General features: G+C 39.4%; 1 protein-coding gene across 5 annotated transcripts in view; it reads left to right on the forward strand.

The window, feature by feature from the left end:
• The window catches only part of LOC121278926 (DNA topoisomerase 1-like), a 141,930-nt gene that overhangs the window by 84,579 nt on the left and 38,469 nt on the right, over positions 1-18,882 (forward strand). For 4 of the 5 annotated variants that reach the window (XM_041189482.1, XM_041189483.1, XM_041189484.1 and 1 more), the window contains 4 exons: positions 468-637; positions 6,126-6,241; positions 7,721-7,842; positions 10,640-10,762. In XM_041189482.1, the coding sequence (XP_041045416.1) occupies positions 468-637; positions 6,126-6,241; positions 7,721-7,842; positions 10,640-10,762 (531 nt within the window). Of the gene's footprint in view, positions 1-467; positions 638-1,939; positions 2,186-6,125; positions 6,242-7,720; positions 7,843-10,639; positions 10,763-18,882 lie in introns of those variants that run through there. The other variant, XM_041189486.1, reaches the window with a different exon arrangement.

The following is an 18,882-nucleotide window of genomic DNA, read 5'->3' on the forward strand; positions in this document are numbered from 1 at the left end:
AACTATCCCTACGGAATGCCGCCAGTGGGGTTGGGGGGGGGTGGTGGGGGGGGTGGTGAAGAGAAGATGTGTTTGGTGGTGACATCATGCTGGAGTTGGCGGAAATGGCGGAGGATGATCCTTTGAATGTGGAGGCTGGTGGGTTGATAAGTGAGGACAAGGGGGACCCTATCTTGTTTCTGGGAGGGAGGAGAAGGCGTGAGGGCGGATGCGTGGGAGATGGGCCGGACACGGTTGAGGGATTTTGCCACAGTCTTTACAGTAGATGTATTACATTCTTAACAGCCAGGAAATATATGCTGCAGTATTTGTTCTCGGTCTTATTTCTGAAAAAAGGAAAAGAAACTTCAGTAAAATGAATAGCAGTAATATTTGTTTGTTTTGACCTCCCTCTTTTGGTGTTCCTAAATACGATGTTAACATATTCAATGTTGTAAAAAAGGTTTGTATTTTTAATTTCAAAACAGACATCATCTGCATGCATGGCAGCAAGAAGGAATTCAGAGAAGCTAAAGAAGAAATTGAAGGTCACAATTGAAGAAAAGGAGGGAAAGCAGAAATTGAGGAAGGGGGAAAAAAGCAAGACTCAATTGAAGGAGGAGGAAGAGAAGAAAAGAGAAGCAGAAAAATGGAAATGGTGAGATTAATGGGTTTGGGCTGGGGCAAAGGATTGTCTAACAATATCATCTTCAATTTTCTTAAATTCATGTTACTTTTGATGCAATCATCACTCCCCTTTTTGTACCATGTCTATGTGCAGTGCCTCAAAAATAAGTGGGATTGGGGAGCAAAGCTGAGCTTGCTTGGCAATGTGTTGAGAGGGGTATTTTAGAACTTCAGATTCTAATAAGCCAGTTTTCCTAATGTAAAATGCGAAGGGAAAAAAGAAGAGAAAGAATAACAGCATTAAAATCTCCAATCACTCTTGTGTACACGCTCGCTTGCTCACTCTTGCGCTCGCTCGCTCTCTCTCTCTCTCTCTCTCTCTGCCCTTTTCCTTAACTGGCCAGTAAACTCTTTTCCCCCATTAAGTTTGTGGTTTACGAACATAAAACAGGAGCAGGGGTAGGCCAGTCAACTCTTGCTGCCTGCCTGCCTCCCTGCGCACCCCTTCCCCCCCCCCCCATGACCTTTCTCTTTTAACATAAAAATGAGTCAGAATCCTACATGAAAGAGAGGTTTATATTCTTACATTCATATAGTGCCTTTCATGACCTCCAATGTTCTCAAGCACTTATAGCAAATTAAGTATACCAGTTACAGCTTTAGCATAAGAAACACAATGCCCATTAGCACACAGCAATTCTCCACACATAGAAGTGAAATAAATGACAAGATTATTAGTTTAGGTGTTTGTTAAAGGATAAGTATTCCTGCTAATTTTGAATACTGCAGTGGGATCTCTTGTGTCTACCTGAAAAGACAGTCAGGGCCTTTATGTAACAGATCATGTAAGAAGGCACCTCTGACAGTCTCCGTCAGTCAGCTCCTGATTTGAGAGTGCTACCATTGAATCAAGGCTGACATTAGACCCTGTTCTATTTTATTACTTAAAAGATTGATCAAATTCTTTCAATCTGTATCAGTTCTGCAGAGAGAAAATTAAATACCATTGCCTTCCATTATTTTCAAGCTGATGCTGCACCCAGGTTCCAGAAACTGCCTATGCGAGTTTGTAAAGGAACAAAAGATCTAAACTGATGCAATGAACCTAATTGCCATTGAGTTGAAAAGATTTTTTTTTAACTACTTTCAAAGTTTTCACTAATAAGTGAGGTCTGTTTATTCCCTCCTCTGTTATCCTGCTTTTCTTTTCTCTGCACAAAAAAAAATGAGAATCTCACTAGGAACTAAGTGAGGCTTAGGCTGATCTGAGGGTCAGTTACCATGTGCAGAAGTTTGTTGTCTGTGGGAAGGAAAAAATAGCAGGACCACAGGAAGTGTTACCAGGTTGAAAGTTCAAAACGAAGCAGTAACGAGTGAAGCAAGTGTTTAACATGGGGGCGTTTTTAATGTATTTTGAAGCAAGCTAATCTCTGGCAGAGTGTTTTGTTATGTTCAGATCTGTGGCTACTGTGACAAAAGTAGCCTTTCGTAACTTCAACATGAAATACACCTATTTATTTATTAGGACTTTAAGATGCAAAATTTGTGTTGCTCAAAGAGCACAGTTTGCAGAAAAGAGGTAGGTTGCAACTTTGTTCTGTAGTCAAGTGAGGTAAAGCAGGAATTAATGGAAAGGGAGGAGACTTGTTTTCAAAAAATAAAAAGCCTAACTAGTAATACTGTCTTCAGAATGGTTTAAATTTTTTACTGGTTAACCCTTAAAACCCTTTGTTCTTTTAACCCTGAGGCAATGTATTGGGCTTACTGGTTTGATTCTTATTTGTGTATGAGATTAATTGACTGGAAATAGATGATAGGGTGAGTGGGGAACAGGTGCTTGGATGCACAGTATTCAGTTTTCTCATATTGAAAGTGAGGCTTTAAAGAACTGAATTTTTCATCAAGAGCTGCTGAAAATAGTGAAGGCAACTGCAACCCTCTAATGACATTGTGGAGCTCTGAAACAAGTTCCCACTAGACCAATAATTTGGCCACTGTCAAGTTTGATTGTCCAAAAAAACTGGTCCAAGTCTTTGTATAGGCTGGTGAGCTTGCATCATAATTATGTCAGCAGTTACATCAGTATCAGGTGCTCCTGATAACCCTTGGCAATATAATAAGATGGGAGAATGCTCGGGGGAACAGAAACTCCAGCAGAGGGTAACTGGGGTAAATGGCCTATTTCTGTGTTGTAAATTGCACGTAATTCCATCTTGAGTCTTGCAGAGTCCCTGCACATATTTGATATTTTCTGACTCTTTACGTGTGCTGAGCAGTGAGATGACCACAGGCTTGTAAAAGAGATACTTAATTAAATAAGGTTGTGGGAAGGGACTATAGAAGCTGGGAATGTTCTCCTTCAAGCAGAGGAAGTTAAGGGATTTAAGTGAAGTGTTCAAAGTTGAGGGTTTTGATAGGGTAGGCAAGGAGGAACTGTTTCCACAGGTTGGCAAGCAGAGTGCACATTTAAAATAATTGGCAAAAAAAAGAATATTTTTATCCAACTTGTTATGATCTCGAATTCACTGCCTGAAATGATGGTAAAAGCAACTTCAATTCAAGTAGCTTTCTAAAGGAAATTAGATATATATTTGAAAAGAAAAATTGTAGGGCTTTTGGAAAAGGGCAGGGGAATGGGACAAATTGGATAGCTCTTACAAAGAGTCGGAGCAGTCTGAATGCTTGCCATCGATGTTATATGATTCTGCTATGAGTTACTCCTTGACAAGACTAGATAAATTATTGCTGTTTCTGGTTGCCACTGTCTGTTAAGTGCCTTCCAGAGAACTTTAATTTCTGTACTGGTCTTGTTTAATGTACTCGTGGTTTCTTTTTAACTTGTAGTAATTGACCTGTTAAACAGCAACAGAAGAACAGACCACAGCCAGAGAATATTAAACCCATAAAATGCCTATGGCACAGCAGGTTAAAACTTTCAGTTACTGTAAATCCGCAATACCTCTTGGTGTCTGTTTTTTGGATCAAGTGTACTGTGGGCAAATGGTTTGACTTAATATCACCAAACTAACAGCCTGAGTGGTGCAGTTTTTTTTCCAACTCTTGACTTGAATTTAAATCTTCCACAAACTAAAGGCATAGGGAGCTGCTGCCTGTAAGGGGTTTGTTTGAAATTAATTGGAGCAGTTTCAACTCTGGTCTTAAAGAGAGTAAGGACCTAGAGGAAAACTACTCTAATTGACATTCTTACGCCAAGGCACTAGTTTGCAAGAGTGCTTCCAACACTAGGTCAGAAGCCGGGAATTCTGTGGCAAGTAACTCATCTCTTGACTCCCAAAGGACTGTCCACCATCTACAAGGCAGAAGTCAGGAGTGCGATGGAATTTTCTCCACTTGCCTGAATGCAAGTGTAGCTCCAACAGCACTCAAGCTTGACACCATCCAGGACAAAGCAGCCCATTTAATTGACACCCCATCCACTACCTTCGGCATTCAGTCCTTTTAACTACTCGAAAACAGTGCTAGCTGTGTGTACCATATACAAGATGCATTACAGCAACTCACCAAAGTTCTTTGACAGCGCCTCTGTGACCGTGACCTCTACTACCTAGAAGGATAAGGGCAGCAGGTGCATGGGAACACCACCACCTGCAAGTTCCTCCCCAACCACACACCATGCTGACTTGAACTATATCACAATTCCTTCACTGCCACTGCATCAAAATCCTGGAACGCCCTTCCTAACAGCATTCCGTCTGTACCTATACCACATGGTCTGTAGTGGTTCAAGAAGGCGGCTCACCACCACCTCCTCCAAGACAAATCAAGATGGGCAACAAATGCTGGCCTAGCCAACGACGGCCACATCCCGTGAAAGAGTATATTTTAATGAAATGATAATTCTTTAGTGCATTGGAGGAACAGGGTGGTCTTGTGGCAATGCTGGCATGGAAGTGATTGCCTCTGACTGCATTCCATCAATATTTGCCTCAAAGACAAATATTAGAAAGACTCATGGCACATTTTTTGCAATATAGGATCATACTGAATACTATGTACTGTGGCATTACATATGCCTGTTAAACTGCAAAGTAACATCTCTAATCCTTTTAATAAACTGATTTGTAATTTTGTGTCGTGACTTTGATAAGTGGAACTTTATTTCCTTACCAAATTACAACAATTGGTAGATTTTCTTTTGCTAAAATCATAGAGCTCCTTGTGTCACTTGGTCTGCCACTTTGAGCTTAGCCATGTTGGAAGGTAGTAAGATGTGATTTGGACAAGCTGAGTGAGTGGGCAAATGCATGGCAGGTGCAGTATAATGTGAGTAAATGTGAGGTTGTTCATTTTGGTAACAAAAACAGGAAGGCAGATTATTATCTGGCTATAAATTGAGAGGGGAATGTGCAGTGAAACCTGGGCGTCCTTATACACCAGTCACTGAAGGTAAGCATGCAGGTGCAGCCGGCGGTAAAGGCAAATGGTATGTTGGCCTTCATAGCCAGAGGATTCGAGTACATGAACAGGGATGTCTTGCTGCAATTGTACAGGGCCTTGGTGAGACCACACCTGGATATTGTGTGCAGTTTTGGCCCCCTCATCTGAGGAAGGATGTACTTGCTATAGAGGGAGTGCAGTGAAGGTTTACCCGACTGATTACCCGGATGGCGGGACTGGCATATGAGGAGAGATTGAGTCGATTAAGATTATATTCACTAGGGCTCAGAAGAATGAGGAGGGATCTCATAGAAACCTATAAAATTCTAACAGGACTAGACAGGGTAGATGCAGGAAGGATGTTCCTGATGGTGAGGGAGTCCAGAACCAGGGATCACAGTCTGAGGATATGGGGCAGATCATTTAGGACTGAGATGAGGAGAAATTTCTTCACCCAGAGAGTGGTGAGCCTGTGGAATTCGTTACCACAGAAAGTAGTTGAGACCAAAACATTGTATGCTTTCAAGAAGGAATTAGATATAACTCTTGGGGCGAAAGGGATCAAAGGGTATGGGGAGGAAGTGGGAGCATGCTATTGAGTTGGACGATCAGCCATGATCATAATGAATGGCGGAGCAGGCTCAGAAGGCAGAAGGGCCTACTCTTGCTCCTTGTTTCTAAGATGCAAGGCAGCTTGAATGCCAATGACATCAATGCATCCTACAAACTGTTGACTCACTATTCACTGAAGATTGAATGTGACCCACACCGGCACTTTAGGTTTGAGGATATGGGGAGGGATTGCACGTGAGTCCAGAGTGAAGCTAATTCATCTTTCATGTAGCTGGGGAAGGGATGAACACATGTCCAACATTTTATATAAGGATCAAATAGGTGATTTTTTTCTGGTGCCATCACATAGCTTTGCAATTATAAAGGCATTGACTCCAGTGACCATTCTAGGTAAAAATTACTGAAAAATACTAACTTTCCCCACGTACTGTGTGAATGATACCTTTCAATTTAAAGAATGTAGTAGATACTAATGGGTAGGCTATTTGATTTATTGCAAAATATTTGGTATTGGTCTCTTCTATAACTTTTTCTTTCCATGTCATCAGGTGGGAAGAGGAGCACTATGAAGATGGTGTAAAATGGATGTTTCTAGAACATCAAGGCCCATTGTTTGCAGCAGAATATGAGCCGCTTCCTTTTGGTGTTGATTTTTATTACAATGGTGAGTACTAATGTTGGCAGCCATTTTTTAATGCACCAATAGTTTCAGAAAATCATCAACAAAAGATCATTTTTTAATCATGTCAAACATTATTCATTAAGATTACAAAGAAATTTAGTGTGTGGATTAAAATGTTACGGCAACTTAGGGATGCTTTTCGCCAGATTTCTGGAGCCTCTGTTATGAATTACATCCACTCAGTCTTTACAAATGTTCAGGTTTTTTTTTTTAAGTAGGGAGCTGGTAAGATGCACAGTAAAGAGCAAGTTCAATTCCAAAGGGTTGCACCTCAAATAATTTTTGAGCAACATAATAGTTTTGATTGCATGCTATGAAAAGGTCCAAGCATGGGGTATAGAATAAACTACCTGCACTTCCTGTTACTTTCCTTGTTGTTGTAAAAGTTACTTGCGCTCTCATGTGTTATTCAATAATGTATGTAATTTATAAGTTCTATTCTGTTATGCACTTGTTTGTAATACATGTCTAGTAAATTAATAAACAGGAAGAAAGTAAATCTTTCTCTCCTGCAAGATGTAAAAGGTGTGGTATTCTATCAAATTTCTTTATTCCTAAATGTTACAAATATAGCTGCTAATTTACATGTATGCTTTGCTTCTGTTTCTAAATGTTGTGAACCTTACAGTAGGTCCATATTATTGGCACAATTGTTTGTCTGTTGTAGAATGGAACCATGCAGACCAGGAAAGTCCCTGATTCAACCCCAGGTCTATGATATTCTACAATGTTGTTTTGGGTGATATAATTGGTCCCAGAATCTTTCCCGGGGAGAATCCCAGCCAAGCATTTCCAATGCTGATCAGAAATTCTCAAAACTGAACACTATCCACAAACCACCGTGGGAAAGTTCTGTGTGGTGTGTCTGTGCCATTTTTATGCTAATTTGTTCACAAACGAAAGCAGAACAATGTAATATTTCTTTTGATTGTGTTGATTGAGGGGTACGCATTGACCATGACATGACGACCAGTATTCCAGTTACTTCTGGTCCCTTCTCTTTTGAACTATTAGTTGGGAATTGAACTTTTTGTATGGAAGTAAGGCAGCATTTGAAAAGAGAAGTTAACTTAAGAGCAAAACAGTATAGAAGCTAGAAATCAGATATAAAAACAGAAAATGTCCAAAATACTCACCACGTCTGACAGCATTTAGAGGGAAAGAAAGAGTTAATGTTTCCAGTTAATGACCCTTAATTGGAAACAATAATGCTTGCTTCTCTCTCTACAGATGCTGCCAGACCTGCTGAGTATTTCTAGCGCTTGTTTTTATTTCAACTTTTTAAGTTTGTTGTGTTGGCGAAGAGCTAAACAGTAACTTTTTCTTCCTTTTCCGATGCTCATAGAAATACACAGCTTTATTTCAGTTTGCATTTTTTATTTCAACAGTTAGCTTGTATTGGGTTTCCTTTGCCTCCCCACATTTGATGGCTTGTTATGTAAATCAGTTTTGTTTGTGCAGGTGATCATATGAAGTTGAGCCTCGCAGCAGAAGAAGTAGCCACCTTCTACGCGAAGATGCTGGATCATGAGTACACTTCAAAGGAAGTCTTCAGACAAAACTTCTTTCATGACTGGCAGAAGGTGTGTGTTGCTTTTGTTTTAATTGAGAAACCTAGATGAAAGGTCAAATCCAAAATTGAAGAGCAGAATAGAAGATTATGACAATCTCTCAAAATATTGATTAAGTGATGCAAAGCCTGTAGATTGGTAGACTGAGGGAGACTAGCAGCTCAGCAGTTTTGAGGTCCTGAGGAAAAATGAATAAGAAGTGGTTTCTACATCTTTTAATTTGATGACATTAGTAATTCCCTTTTGAGTATCAGCATTTTTTTTTATCAGGATGAATGTAACTCAATAGAAAACTGCAAATGTGAATTTAAAAATCCTAGTAAGTCTGTCAGCATCAGTAAAGAGAAAAGATAAATTGCCATTATGGGTTTAGAAACTTAATTGAAACTGAGAACAGAATTTTGTGTAGTTCATTTTACACCTGTATTTACTGCTGCAGTTGTTAATAAACCTACTGTATATTTTTAGCATCCCCTGAACTGAACCTGAGCTGGTCCAATATTAACCACAAAATGAATAGCAAGTTGCAAGTTTTTATCATTTGTTCTTGGGATGTGAGTAAGACTGGCAGGCAGGTCATTTTTATTGTCCATCCCTAGTTTACTTGAGTGGCAGTAGTAAGCTTCCATGAGCCACTCCAGATCCTATAATAAATGATAGAAAAAGGTAGTAGAAGCTTGGAACTGTCTTCTGCAACTGGCAATGTTGGATCAATTTTTAAGTTTAAAACTTAGATCAAGGGATTTGAAGCAAAGGCATCCATCTGGCGTTCAGTTGCAGATCAGCCATTATCCCAGTGAATCATGGAACAAGCTCAAAGGCATAATTCCTACTCCTGTTCCTAAGCACTTTGGCCTGGGGTTCCTCCTTGGTTCTAGCCCCTTTATCTCCTGTGAGAAGTTGTGAATTATGTCTACTTACTGAAGGGGTCCGACTCCAGTAAAATTGCACAGGGTTGTGGGATTTAAACTGCTCACCACCTCCTCCCACCGCCCTCCACAATGGAGCCAGCAAGGGCAGGAGTGTTGCGTGCAGGCGGACAGCCCCCATTCTTATCCCATGCTGGCAAAAATTTCTGGAAACAGGAATGAGGGCAGGAATCTCAAAATTGGATCCCGCCTGCCAGCTTGGCGAAATACAAGGCTGTAACGTTTCTTTCAAACCACATCCAAGATTGAGACCTTTCCACTGATGCATGGTGTGATGAAGTATGTTTCTGTGTATTATCACATTGCTTTTCATCTACTTAAGGAATTTTGAAACTAGCAGGTTGCCTTTCAGTACCCTTTGCACAGTGCAATGATCCAGTTTGATCTTCATGCATCAAGTGGCATGCTTGGACCTTGTAAGCTTTCCAAATGTACCTGTTGACTTTTGTACCCAACCTGACAGTGAGCATTATCAGGATCGTGCAGGTAAATAGTTCAGATATGAAATACTTCGAATCACTGGTTTGAAGAATTTTGTTAGCCCTGTTAGCTCTTTGAGGATAAAATAGTTCAAGTAGCTTGTTTAGGTTAATTAAGTATATGTTATTTTGATGAATTTTATCCCACTATACAGTTTGATAACTATCGTTCATTTTTATAGATTATATATACACCATGATTGTGGTGGCACAATATGCTTTCCTACTGAGGAATTAGGGAAGACCTGGAGTCATGCTTATAAATTATGCAAATATAGGATTAAGATTAGGGTTGGCAGAGGAAAGGTTAGAACAGACTGGGCTTGTTTCCACTGGAGTTTGGAAAAGTGAGGGATAACTTGATTAAGTATGCAAGATCCTGAATGGGATTGACAAGGTGGACATGGAAAGGATGTGTCCTCTGGTGGGTGAGTCCAGAACTTGGGGGCACTGTTTTAAAATTAGGGGTTACCCTTTTGGCACAGAGATTAGGAGAAATCTTTTAAGGGTTGTATCGCTTTGGAACTCTGCCTCTGAGGGCGGTGGAGGCAGGGTCATTGCATATTTATAAGGCAGTGGTAGATTGATTCCCTTGCCTAACATGAATCTAAGGTTATTGGGGGTAGATGGGAATGTGAAATTCAAAACACAAAAACAGATCAGCCATGATCATATTGAATGGCAGAGCAGGCTTAAAGAGCCAAATAGCCAACTTCTGCTCTTATTTTGTAAGTTTGTATGGCTGTGTCTTTGCCCCAGAGGATAATAGACCTATGGAACATGCTCCCTGCTTATGAAATGGGTGATCCTCTGTATACTTCCAAAAGAGAGCTAAACCAGTTCCTGGCTGAAGCAGAGATCACATCTTATAAAAGGTGGGTGAAATATCAGGCAGTAAACACATAATCAACGTGATCTCCTAGTCAAATTTTATTTTCCTAACAGGATAGAAGAGGAATTTTCCAGATTATTGTTCCCAAGTTATTTGGTTTTTCATTTTTTTGCCTTTCTTAAAAGGATTCAATGTTGCTGGTGGTGAAACTAATCACAATTTGGTATAGCAATTGAGCAGGCTTGATGGTCGGCCTGTTTGTCATTTTGATATGCTTATGCCCCACAACAGGCACTTACCTCATTGTTTGTGAAATTCTTTGTGCAGTTCAGCTAGAGTTTACCTGTTTACAATAGTCACTATACTTCAGAAGTAATTCTTTGATTATAAGGTATTAAGCACATGCTATTCTCTGACAATTCCGATTTTCTGTATCACCATATGTAGTACAGTTTTTCATAAGTTCTAATGCTAATAAAACTGAAAGTTTATGAGCTGCTCAGAATGGTAAATTCTGTGTTATTATAACTGGGACCCATTCACTACTACATCTTTCCCCTCTGGTACAGGAAATGAATGAGCAAGAGAGAATGATGATCACCGACTTAAATAAATGTGATTTCACACAACTGCATAAGTACTTCACTGAAAAAGCTGAGGCCAAGAAAGCATTGCCCAAGGAGGAGAAACAGGTGATAAAATATTTAAGTAGAAGATTTGTTATTAACTTGCTCTGCTCCCTTAAGGCATTGATTCATGCTGGGGTACAATCTTAACAGATATTCGCAGCTCACCCAATGACCATTCTTCATTTGTAAATCTAATGTAAATATAAAGATGGTGAATGCAGGCAAGCTGTTCTAGCAGGCAGTCAAGCCTAAAACTGTCCCCTCTTTAAATGTGGAAATTGTACCATGAGGTTGGAGATAAATCGATATAACACCTCTGCTCAGAAAGGGAGAGAAAGAGAAAATAAATAACGAGACAGTCTGACATCAGTTGTGGGAAAACTGTTAAGACAGTTATGGGGAGAGTGTGTTAGTAAGATTTATTTGAATTGCTCTGTCAAAGATCCAGCACAGACTTAAAGGAGGCAGCCATTTTGCCCATAGTATGAACCTCTGTGGAGGTCTAGGTTCCTATTTCCATAATAGTCCAAGAGATGATTGATCAGCCAACCTGGTGCATTCATTGTACCCAAGGGATAACCTGCCCCTGGAAACTCTTAATTCCTTTAATTTCAGTACCAGATAATTGTGCAAGCCAACACCTAAATGAATAAACATTCTTGCTTAGATTAGCAAGGGAAAGCCTATTCATGCTCCATCCTTGTAAACTGTGTAACTTTGGCTGGTTAATATTAGCAATAACCATGCATAAACTCTTGCTGTTTCAACCTGTGCAATAAACTCTGCACTTTAGTAAACGGTACAAAACTGGTGAAGTGTGTGCACTCTGAAAACCTTACATTAGCTTGTTTAGGAGATTCTTTGAGATGGTGGCTGATTTCCATGTTTTTATCCAACTGACTTTATTTTTAAAATAAGTTAACCGCCCAGCTTTATTCAAATTCAAACTGGGCAGGCTGACTCTGATTGGTCAAAGCATTTCTCTGGAGAATGAACCAGGGAATGACTATTCCCGAAGCTTCCGTTTAGTTGAAAAAGGTGCAGCTGTATGGACATATTCTTTTTATCCTGGAACACAGTGAGTAAGCTAACACCACTCACTGACAAAGTTCATATTTAAGGAATGACTACTTGGCTAAGGTGGCAATAGACTACTATTGTGCATGAACCTAACCTCTGTCTTTAGAAGAGAAGGTCAGAATATGAGTAAACCAGACAACAAATACAGAGAATTTAAGTTTAAGGTTTTTATGTATGTCAGATAAATTCAGACTTAATTATTCTGGCTCAAATTTTTGAGGGGTTTGCTAATGTGGTAAATAAGGAAATGCCCTGGATATTATTTATGTAGACTTCCAGACAGCATTTATTAAAATCTTACACAATAGACTGTCAAAAATAAAAAATTATGGAACTTGAGTCAGCTTATTGACGTGTATAAAGAATTGGTTAGGAGATGGGAGGCGAGAGTAGGGATATAATGTACTCCAGTTGTCACAATGTGACCAGTGGTGTCACCCACAACTCTATACTGGGGCCTCAGCTTTTCATTGTAGTTATTAAAGATTTAGATGAAAGAATAGAGAGCTACATGTCCAAGTCTGCTAATGACACTAAGTGAGACAAATTGTTGCTGATTAAACCAAATGAAGTGACCTAGCACATTTTCTGTGTTTTGAGGCTGGAGTTGAAAGGCAGAACATTTAAAAGCAATCTAGAAATGATTTGCTGTGGTGGCTATTCATAATGCAACTGTTGCAAGAATTTTTCTTGTTGTCATTTCAGCCATCCATTTCAAAGAAGCTAGTTAGATGGTGAATCCTAGCCAAAATATTTAGCCTTTGCCATTTAATATTTTGTTTTGTTCTGATATGTATATTAGAGCTATGTATTTTTCAGATTTCTAGGATTCACTTGTTGCCTTTTGAGTCTCTTCTCTGAATGTTTTTAGCATAAAAATGTGAAAAGCATAAATGCTAAGATTGCCAGTCCGAAGGCTACACTCGTATCTCATGTATACTGAAACTTTTTAAGATATTTTATTCAATAGTACTGATGTCATAAATGCCATTGGTGTGACCTCAGAGTAGCTAAAAGTGCTTTATTCGTCCACCACTATCACCACTAACCCCCTGCAACCCCTTTGGAAAACATCAGTATAGTGAGATTCTTCAGGAAAGTATACAACATAGCTTGTCATGGCAGAGAGATTTTCTCCAGTAGGCAGGATGTTTAATGTGCAGGAACAGAGGAACCTCTTATGTGCATTGGTCATTGAAGATGGCAGGACATGTTGAGAGAACAGTTAAAAAAGCAGATAGTATCTTAGACTTTATTAATAGGGTCATTGAGAACAAGAGTAAGGAGGTCATGTTGAAATTGTATAAGACATGAATTAGGCCTCATCTACAATACTGTGTCCCATTCGGGGCACCATACTTGAGGAAGGATGTGAAATCGTTGGAGAGAATACAGAGGAGGTTCACAAGAATGATTCCAGGGATATAGAACTGTAGCTATGAGGATAGATTGGAGAGGTTGGGACTATTTTCCTTGGAGAAAAGAAGGCTGCAAGGAGACTTGATAGAGGTATTCAAGACCAAGGGTTATGAACAGGGTAAATAGTGAGAAATTGTCCCCACTCTTGAAAATCAAATATTATAGGGTGCTGATCCAAAGTAATTGGCAAAAGGAATAATAGTGATATGAGGAAAGGTTTTTCACCCAGAGCGTGGCTGGAGTCTGGAATGAACTTCCTGAAGGTGATGGAGGCAGATTCAATCAAGGTATTCAAAAGGGAATTGGTTGGTATCTGAAAAAGAATGTGCAAAGTTACGGGGATAAGGCAGGGGAGGGGAACTAGGTAAAATGCTCTTCCACTGAGCCAGTGCAGGCTCGATGGACTGAATGGTTATCATCTGCACTGTAAAGATTCTGTTATATGGGGGGGGGTAAATTAACCCAGGCTAATGCTCTGGGGTCATGGCAACTGGTGGAATTTAAATTATTTAATCTTCCTAAAGACATCAATTAGATCACATCACCTCCTTTCAAAGACACACAATTCTAATCTATCCTCATAACTTAACACTCTCCACCCTGGTATCACTGTGATGAATCTGGAATGATCCCCTCCAAGCTCAAAATATCCTGTCTGAGATGCAGAACTAAATGCAATACTCCAGCTGCAGTCTAACCAGAGCATTATACAACTGTAGCATAATCTGTTTGTATTCTTGCCCCCTTAAAATGAAGGTTAAAATTCAATTGCTTTTAATTTTTTTTTCTGTACTTGTCCACTGGTTTTAGTCCATGGACCCCTAAATCTTTTCGCTCCTTCATAGTTTCTAACTTCTCACCCTTTAGAAAGTACTCTGATCAGTCTGAAATTGACAGTGAGTCTCGGTAATGGTGACCATGAAACCAACATTGGTTGTCATAAAGACCCATCTGGTTCACTAATGTCATTTCAGAGAAGGAAATCTGTTGCCCTTTCCTGATCTGGCCTGAACTCCAGAGCCATAGCAATGTGGTTGACCTGCCCTCTGAAATGGCCTAGCCACTCAATTCAAGGGCAGTTAGGGATGGGCAATAAATGCTGGCTTTGCCAATGTTGTCACATCCCATGAAAAATAAAGAAAAAAAATGTGACTAGTGGCATCACTCTCAAATGTATACTGGGGCCTCGTAAGCTCTGCAGTTGCCCAATTGCCCAAATTTACTCTAAGCAAGTGAATGAGGCTACATCATGACCCTTCTCTTTCATTCACTGGACATGGTTACGTTCCAACTAGTAAGGCAGTTTCTGAGTTTTACTTCATTTTAGCCCTATTTTGAAAATGTCTCAAGATAGAAACTGAGACTTTGTTCGAAGAACTTGCTGATAGTAATAAATTTGTCTTTTGCTTGAATTTGTGGCCCTCTTCCTGTCGAGATTTGGTTTGAAATAGTGCTCTAGATTTAAATTATCCCATCAGCTCTTTGCTAACATTAGAATATAGCCATTGTTTGGATGTCAGGGAACTATCTCCAGTAGCACAATCTACTTGGATTTTTTTTTCTGGCCGTGCAGTTTGGGCCATTGGGCCCAGTATTATTCCTGATGTGTACTTGTCTTGTACACATTACAACTACATCATAAGATCTTTTAAAACAGAAATGCTAGAAAAGTTCAACAGCCCAGGCAACATCCTGGAAATTATAGGTGATTTGTGGAAATTACACATGCTTTAATCATGGTCTCTCAAAATGCTCAATTCAGAAATCGTCCTCTGACTGAAAAAATGATGTCACTCCACTATCTATAAAAGGCGGGAGAGAGCAATTATGGACCTTTATTAGTCTAATATCTAACAATCTGTCAGAAAGGACACATGTCTGACCCTTGGATAAATATGAACTAGTCTGAGTCAGCAAAGATTTGTAATGGTAAATCATGCCTAGCTAACGGTTAAAACTTTTGAGGAGTTTGCTAATGTGTTAGATAAGGAAATGCCTATGGATGTTATTTATATTGACTTCCAGGTGGCATTTACTAAGATCCTACACAAGACACTGACAAAAGTGAAAGTGTATGGAATTGGAGTCAGCTTATTGACACACACAATGAATTGGTTAGGAGGTAGGAGACAGAGTTGGAATATATATATAATAGGCTTGTACTCCAGTTGTCACAATGTGACTAGTGGTGTCTCCCACAACTCTATACTGGGGACTCAGCTTTTCACTATAGCTACCAAAGGCTTGGATGAAGGAACAGAGATCTAATATCCAAATCTGCCAAAGACACAAGTTTAACGTGACACAGTACAAAGTGTAGATGGGAGCAGAAAGTGCAAAGGGACGCCAATGGATTAAAGTTGGGCAAAAATGTTGAAGATGGAGTTTGATATGGAGAAGCATGAAGTCATCCACTTGATCCAAGATTGATCAGTTTACTTTCTAAAGGGTGAGAAGTTAGAAACTATGGAGGAGCGAAAAGATTTAGGGATCCATGGACTAAAACCAGTGGACAAGTACAGAAAAAAAATTAAAAGCAATAGAATTTTAACCTTTATTTTAAGGGGGCAAGAATACAAACAGATGCTACAGTTTTATAATGCTCTGGTTAGACTAGCTGGAGTATTGCATTTAGTTCTGCATCTCAGGCAGGATATTTTACGCTTGGAGGAGATCAGTCCAGATTCATCACAGCGATACCAGGGTTAAGAGTGTTCAGTTGTGAGGATAGATTAGAATTGTGTGTCTTTGAAAGTAGGTGATGTGAACTAATTGATGTCTGTAGGAAGATTAAAGAATTTGAATAGGGTAGGCCTCCTTAGACAGCACCTCCCAAATGCATGACCCCTACCATCTAGATATCACAAAGATAACAAAAAGACAAAACTAAAGGTTCTGAATCTGCGCGTAGCATTCATAACAAAGTAAATGAATTGATAACGCACATTGAAGTAAATAACTATGATCTGATACCCATTTGTTACGGCACAACTGATGGTGAATGCTGAGTTGTTCAAATCCCAAACAGAAACTTGAAACAATTGCCACAACTTGTTTTGCAATTTGTATAAATTTCGAGGTGCGTGCCTTGAATTCAATAGTAATAAGACCACCAAGTCTTATAGATTTTTACAAAACTAGATTAAACATTTATTAATAGAAGAAATGATTTCAAATACATACAAATTACCACTATGATAACTTCTAAATCCCCTACTTAATCTGATTCCCAGTTAACATTTTTGTTAAGGCCACAGTAAGACACATACTTTCAAAGGACCCAGGCAAAGTAAACGATACCCCGAACAGTCTACTTCAAAGCGAGTTCTCTTAAATTCAGTCCCTGAAGGCAGCTGTTTATTACATACAGGCTGAAGGCATTTCACACTTGTTGAATCTTAGATTGCCTTCCCTCACACACAACCTTTGCTCCTTTACACATTTTCCCCTTTTGAATGCAAATGCCCATTGTTTCACTATGTCTTTGGACTTTACCTTCCTGATAATAAAAATCTCTCATAGCACTAAGTTTTACCAATAACCTTTGGGGAAAATAAACACACTATTTCTTACTACCTCTGCTGGCTAGGTATACATTACACCCTCACTTATGAATTCAAGGCACACTAGTTTGTTTAAAAATACAAATTGTACCCTTCACACTTCACATTCTAAAACTTCCCCATTTTACCTAATTAACATTTCAAACCTAACTTCTCTTCTACATCAGAGCACTCAGACTAGCTGCCACTAATTCAATTAAGTTTCACACACATAGACACAGACTCTATTTTACAATAAATTCCAATAACATTATGGACATTATATCTTCATGACACATTATAGGCTGCGGGATGACAAGGCAAGGCTTGTGTCCTTAATATGGAGGAGTATATGACCTTCAAGAAGAATAGGAAGCTAGGTAAGGGTGGAGGGATAGCACTGTTGATTAAGGACAGCATTTGTGCAATAGTTAGAGATGACCTTGGTTCAGGAGATCAGGATGTAGAATCGGTTTGAGTGGAAATAAGGAATATTAAGGGAAAGAAGTCACTAGTGAGAGTGATCTACAAGCCCCCTAACAGTAACGACAAAGTAGAACAAAGTACGCAAAAAAAGTATTGGATGCTAAAAAGACAGCAAAAATCATGGGTGACTTTCATCTACATATAAACTGGAAAATCAGATTGGCAGCAGTAGCCTGGATGAGGAGTTCATAGAATACTCTCAAGATACTTTCTTAGTGCAGCACGTTCTGGAACCAACCAGAGAGCAGGTTATGTTAGATGCAGTATTGTGTAATATGATGGATTTAATTAATGACCTCGGGGTAAAGGCACCCCTAGGTAGCAGTGACCACAGTATGATTTGACTTTTACGTCCAGTATGAAAGGGAGAAAAGTGGGTCTAAGACTAGTATTTTAAACTTAAATAAGGACAGCTATGTGGGCATAAAAGCTGAGCTAGCTGAAGTAAACTGGCATTTTCGGCTAAGGGATAGATCATTGGAGAAGCAGCGGCAAATATTTAAGGAGATTTTTCAGAATACTAAGAATAAGTATATTCTCATTATAAGGAAAAATTCTAAGGGGAGGACCTACCGTCCATGATTAACTATAAAGGAGTTAAGGGAGTGGTTTTCTTATAAGGATAGGTTGGACAGACTATTTGTTTTCACTGGAGTTTAGAAGAGTGAGGGGTGACTTGATTGAAGTATGAGATCCTGAATGGTCTTGACAAGGTGGAAGTGGATAGGATGTTTCCTCTTGTGGGTGAGTTCAGAAGTAGGGGCACTGTTTTTTAAAATTAGGGGTTGCCCTTGTAGGACAGAGATGAGGAGAATTTTTTTCTGAGGGTTGTGCGACTTTGGAACTCAGTCTTAAAAATATTTAGTGACCCTGCTTCCACTACCTTCTAAGGCAGCAGTAGATTGTTGTTTACAAGGGAATCAAAGGTTATCGAGGGTAAATGGGAATGTAAAACTCGAAACTTGAGCAGATCAGTCATGATCTTATTGTATGGTGGGGCAGTGGAAATCTGGAACTGCCTTCTGCCAAAAACATGTTGAATCATCACTTGGACATTCCAAAGCTGTTATTAACTCTGTTGAGGGATATGGAACCAAGGTGGGTAAATGGAATTGATATAGATCAGCCATGACCTAATTGATAGAAGAAAATAGGAACCGGAGTAGACCATTCAATCAATCAATTAGATCATGGCCAATCTGTATCTTGACTCCCATTTTCCTGCCTTGGTTCCACAACCCTTCAGATTCTATATTGAACAGACTTAAAGGGCTGAATGGCTTATTCTGCTCTCCTGTAGAGAACAGGAAAAATGTCGTGTTTGGTGTGGAATATACTCGAGGGTAATGCTTCTGGGTGGCAATTGGGCAGGGACTCGGAGAAATTTTATTCAAGTGCAGCCCTGCTGATAACAGGACATGCCTCAACTCTCCAGGTGCCCTTGCTCCTTTCAAAACCAGGACCAAACGATCAATACTAAAAATTTGGGAATATGTGTTCGAATGGCATTAGAAAAGGCAAGCTGGCATTTTAGGTTGAGTTCATTTTATTAAAGCTGGTGAAGTACAGCTAATGAAGGAAAGCAGACTAAATTCATGGTAGATCAATCAGAAGGGAGGAAGCAGAAATTAAATACTCTGTCCAGATTTAAAAATC

This window comes from Carcharodon carcharias, chromosome 6 (genome assembly GCF_017639515.1).
Source record: "Carcharodon carcharias isolate sCarCar2 chromosome 6, sCarCar2.pri, whole genome shotgun sequence".
Classification (NCBI taxonomy): Eukaryota; Metazoa; Chordata; class Chondrichthyes; order Lamniformes; family Lamnidae; genus Carcharodon; species Carcharodon carcharias.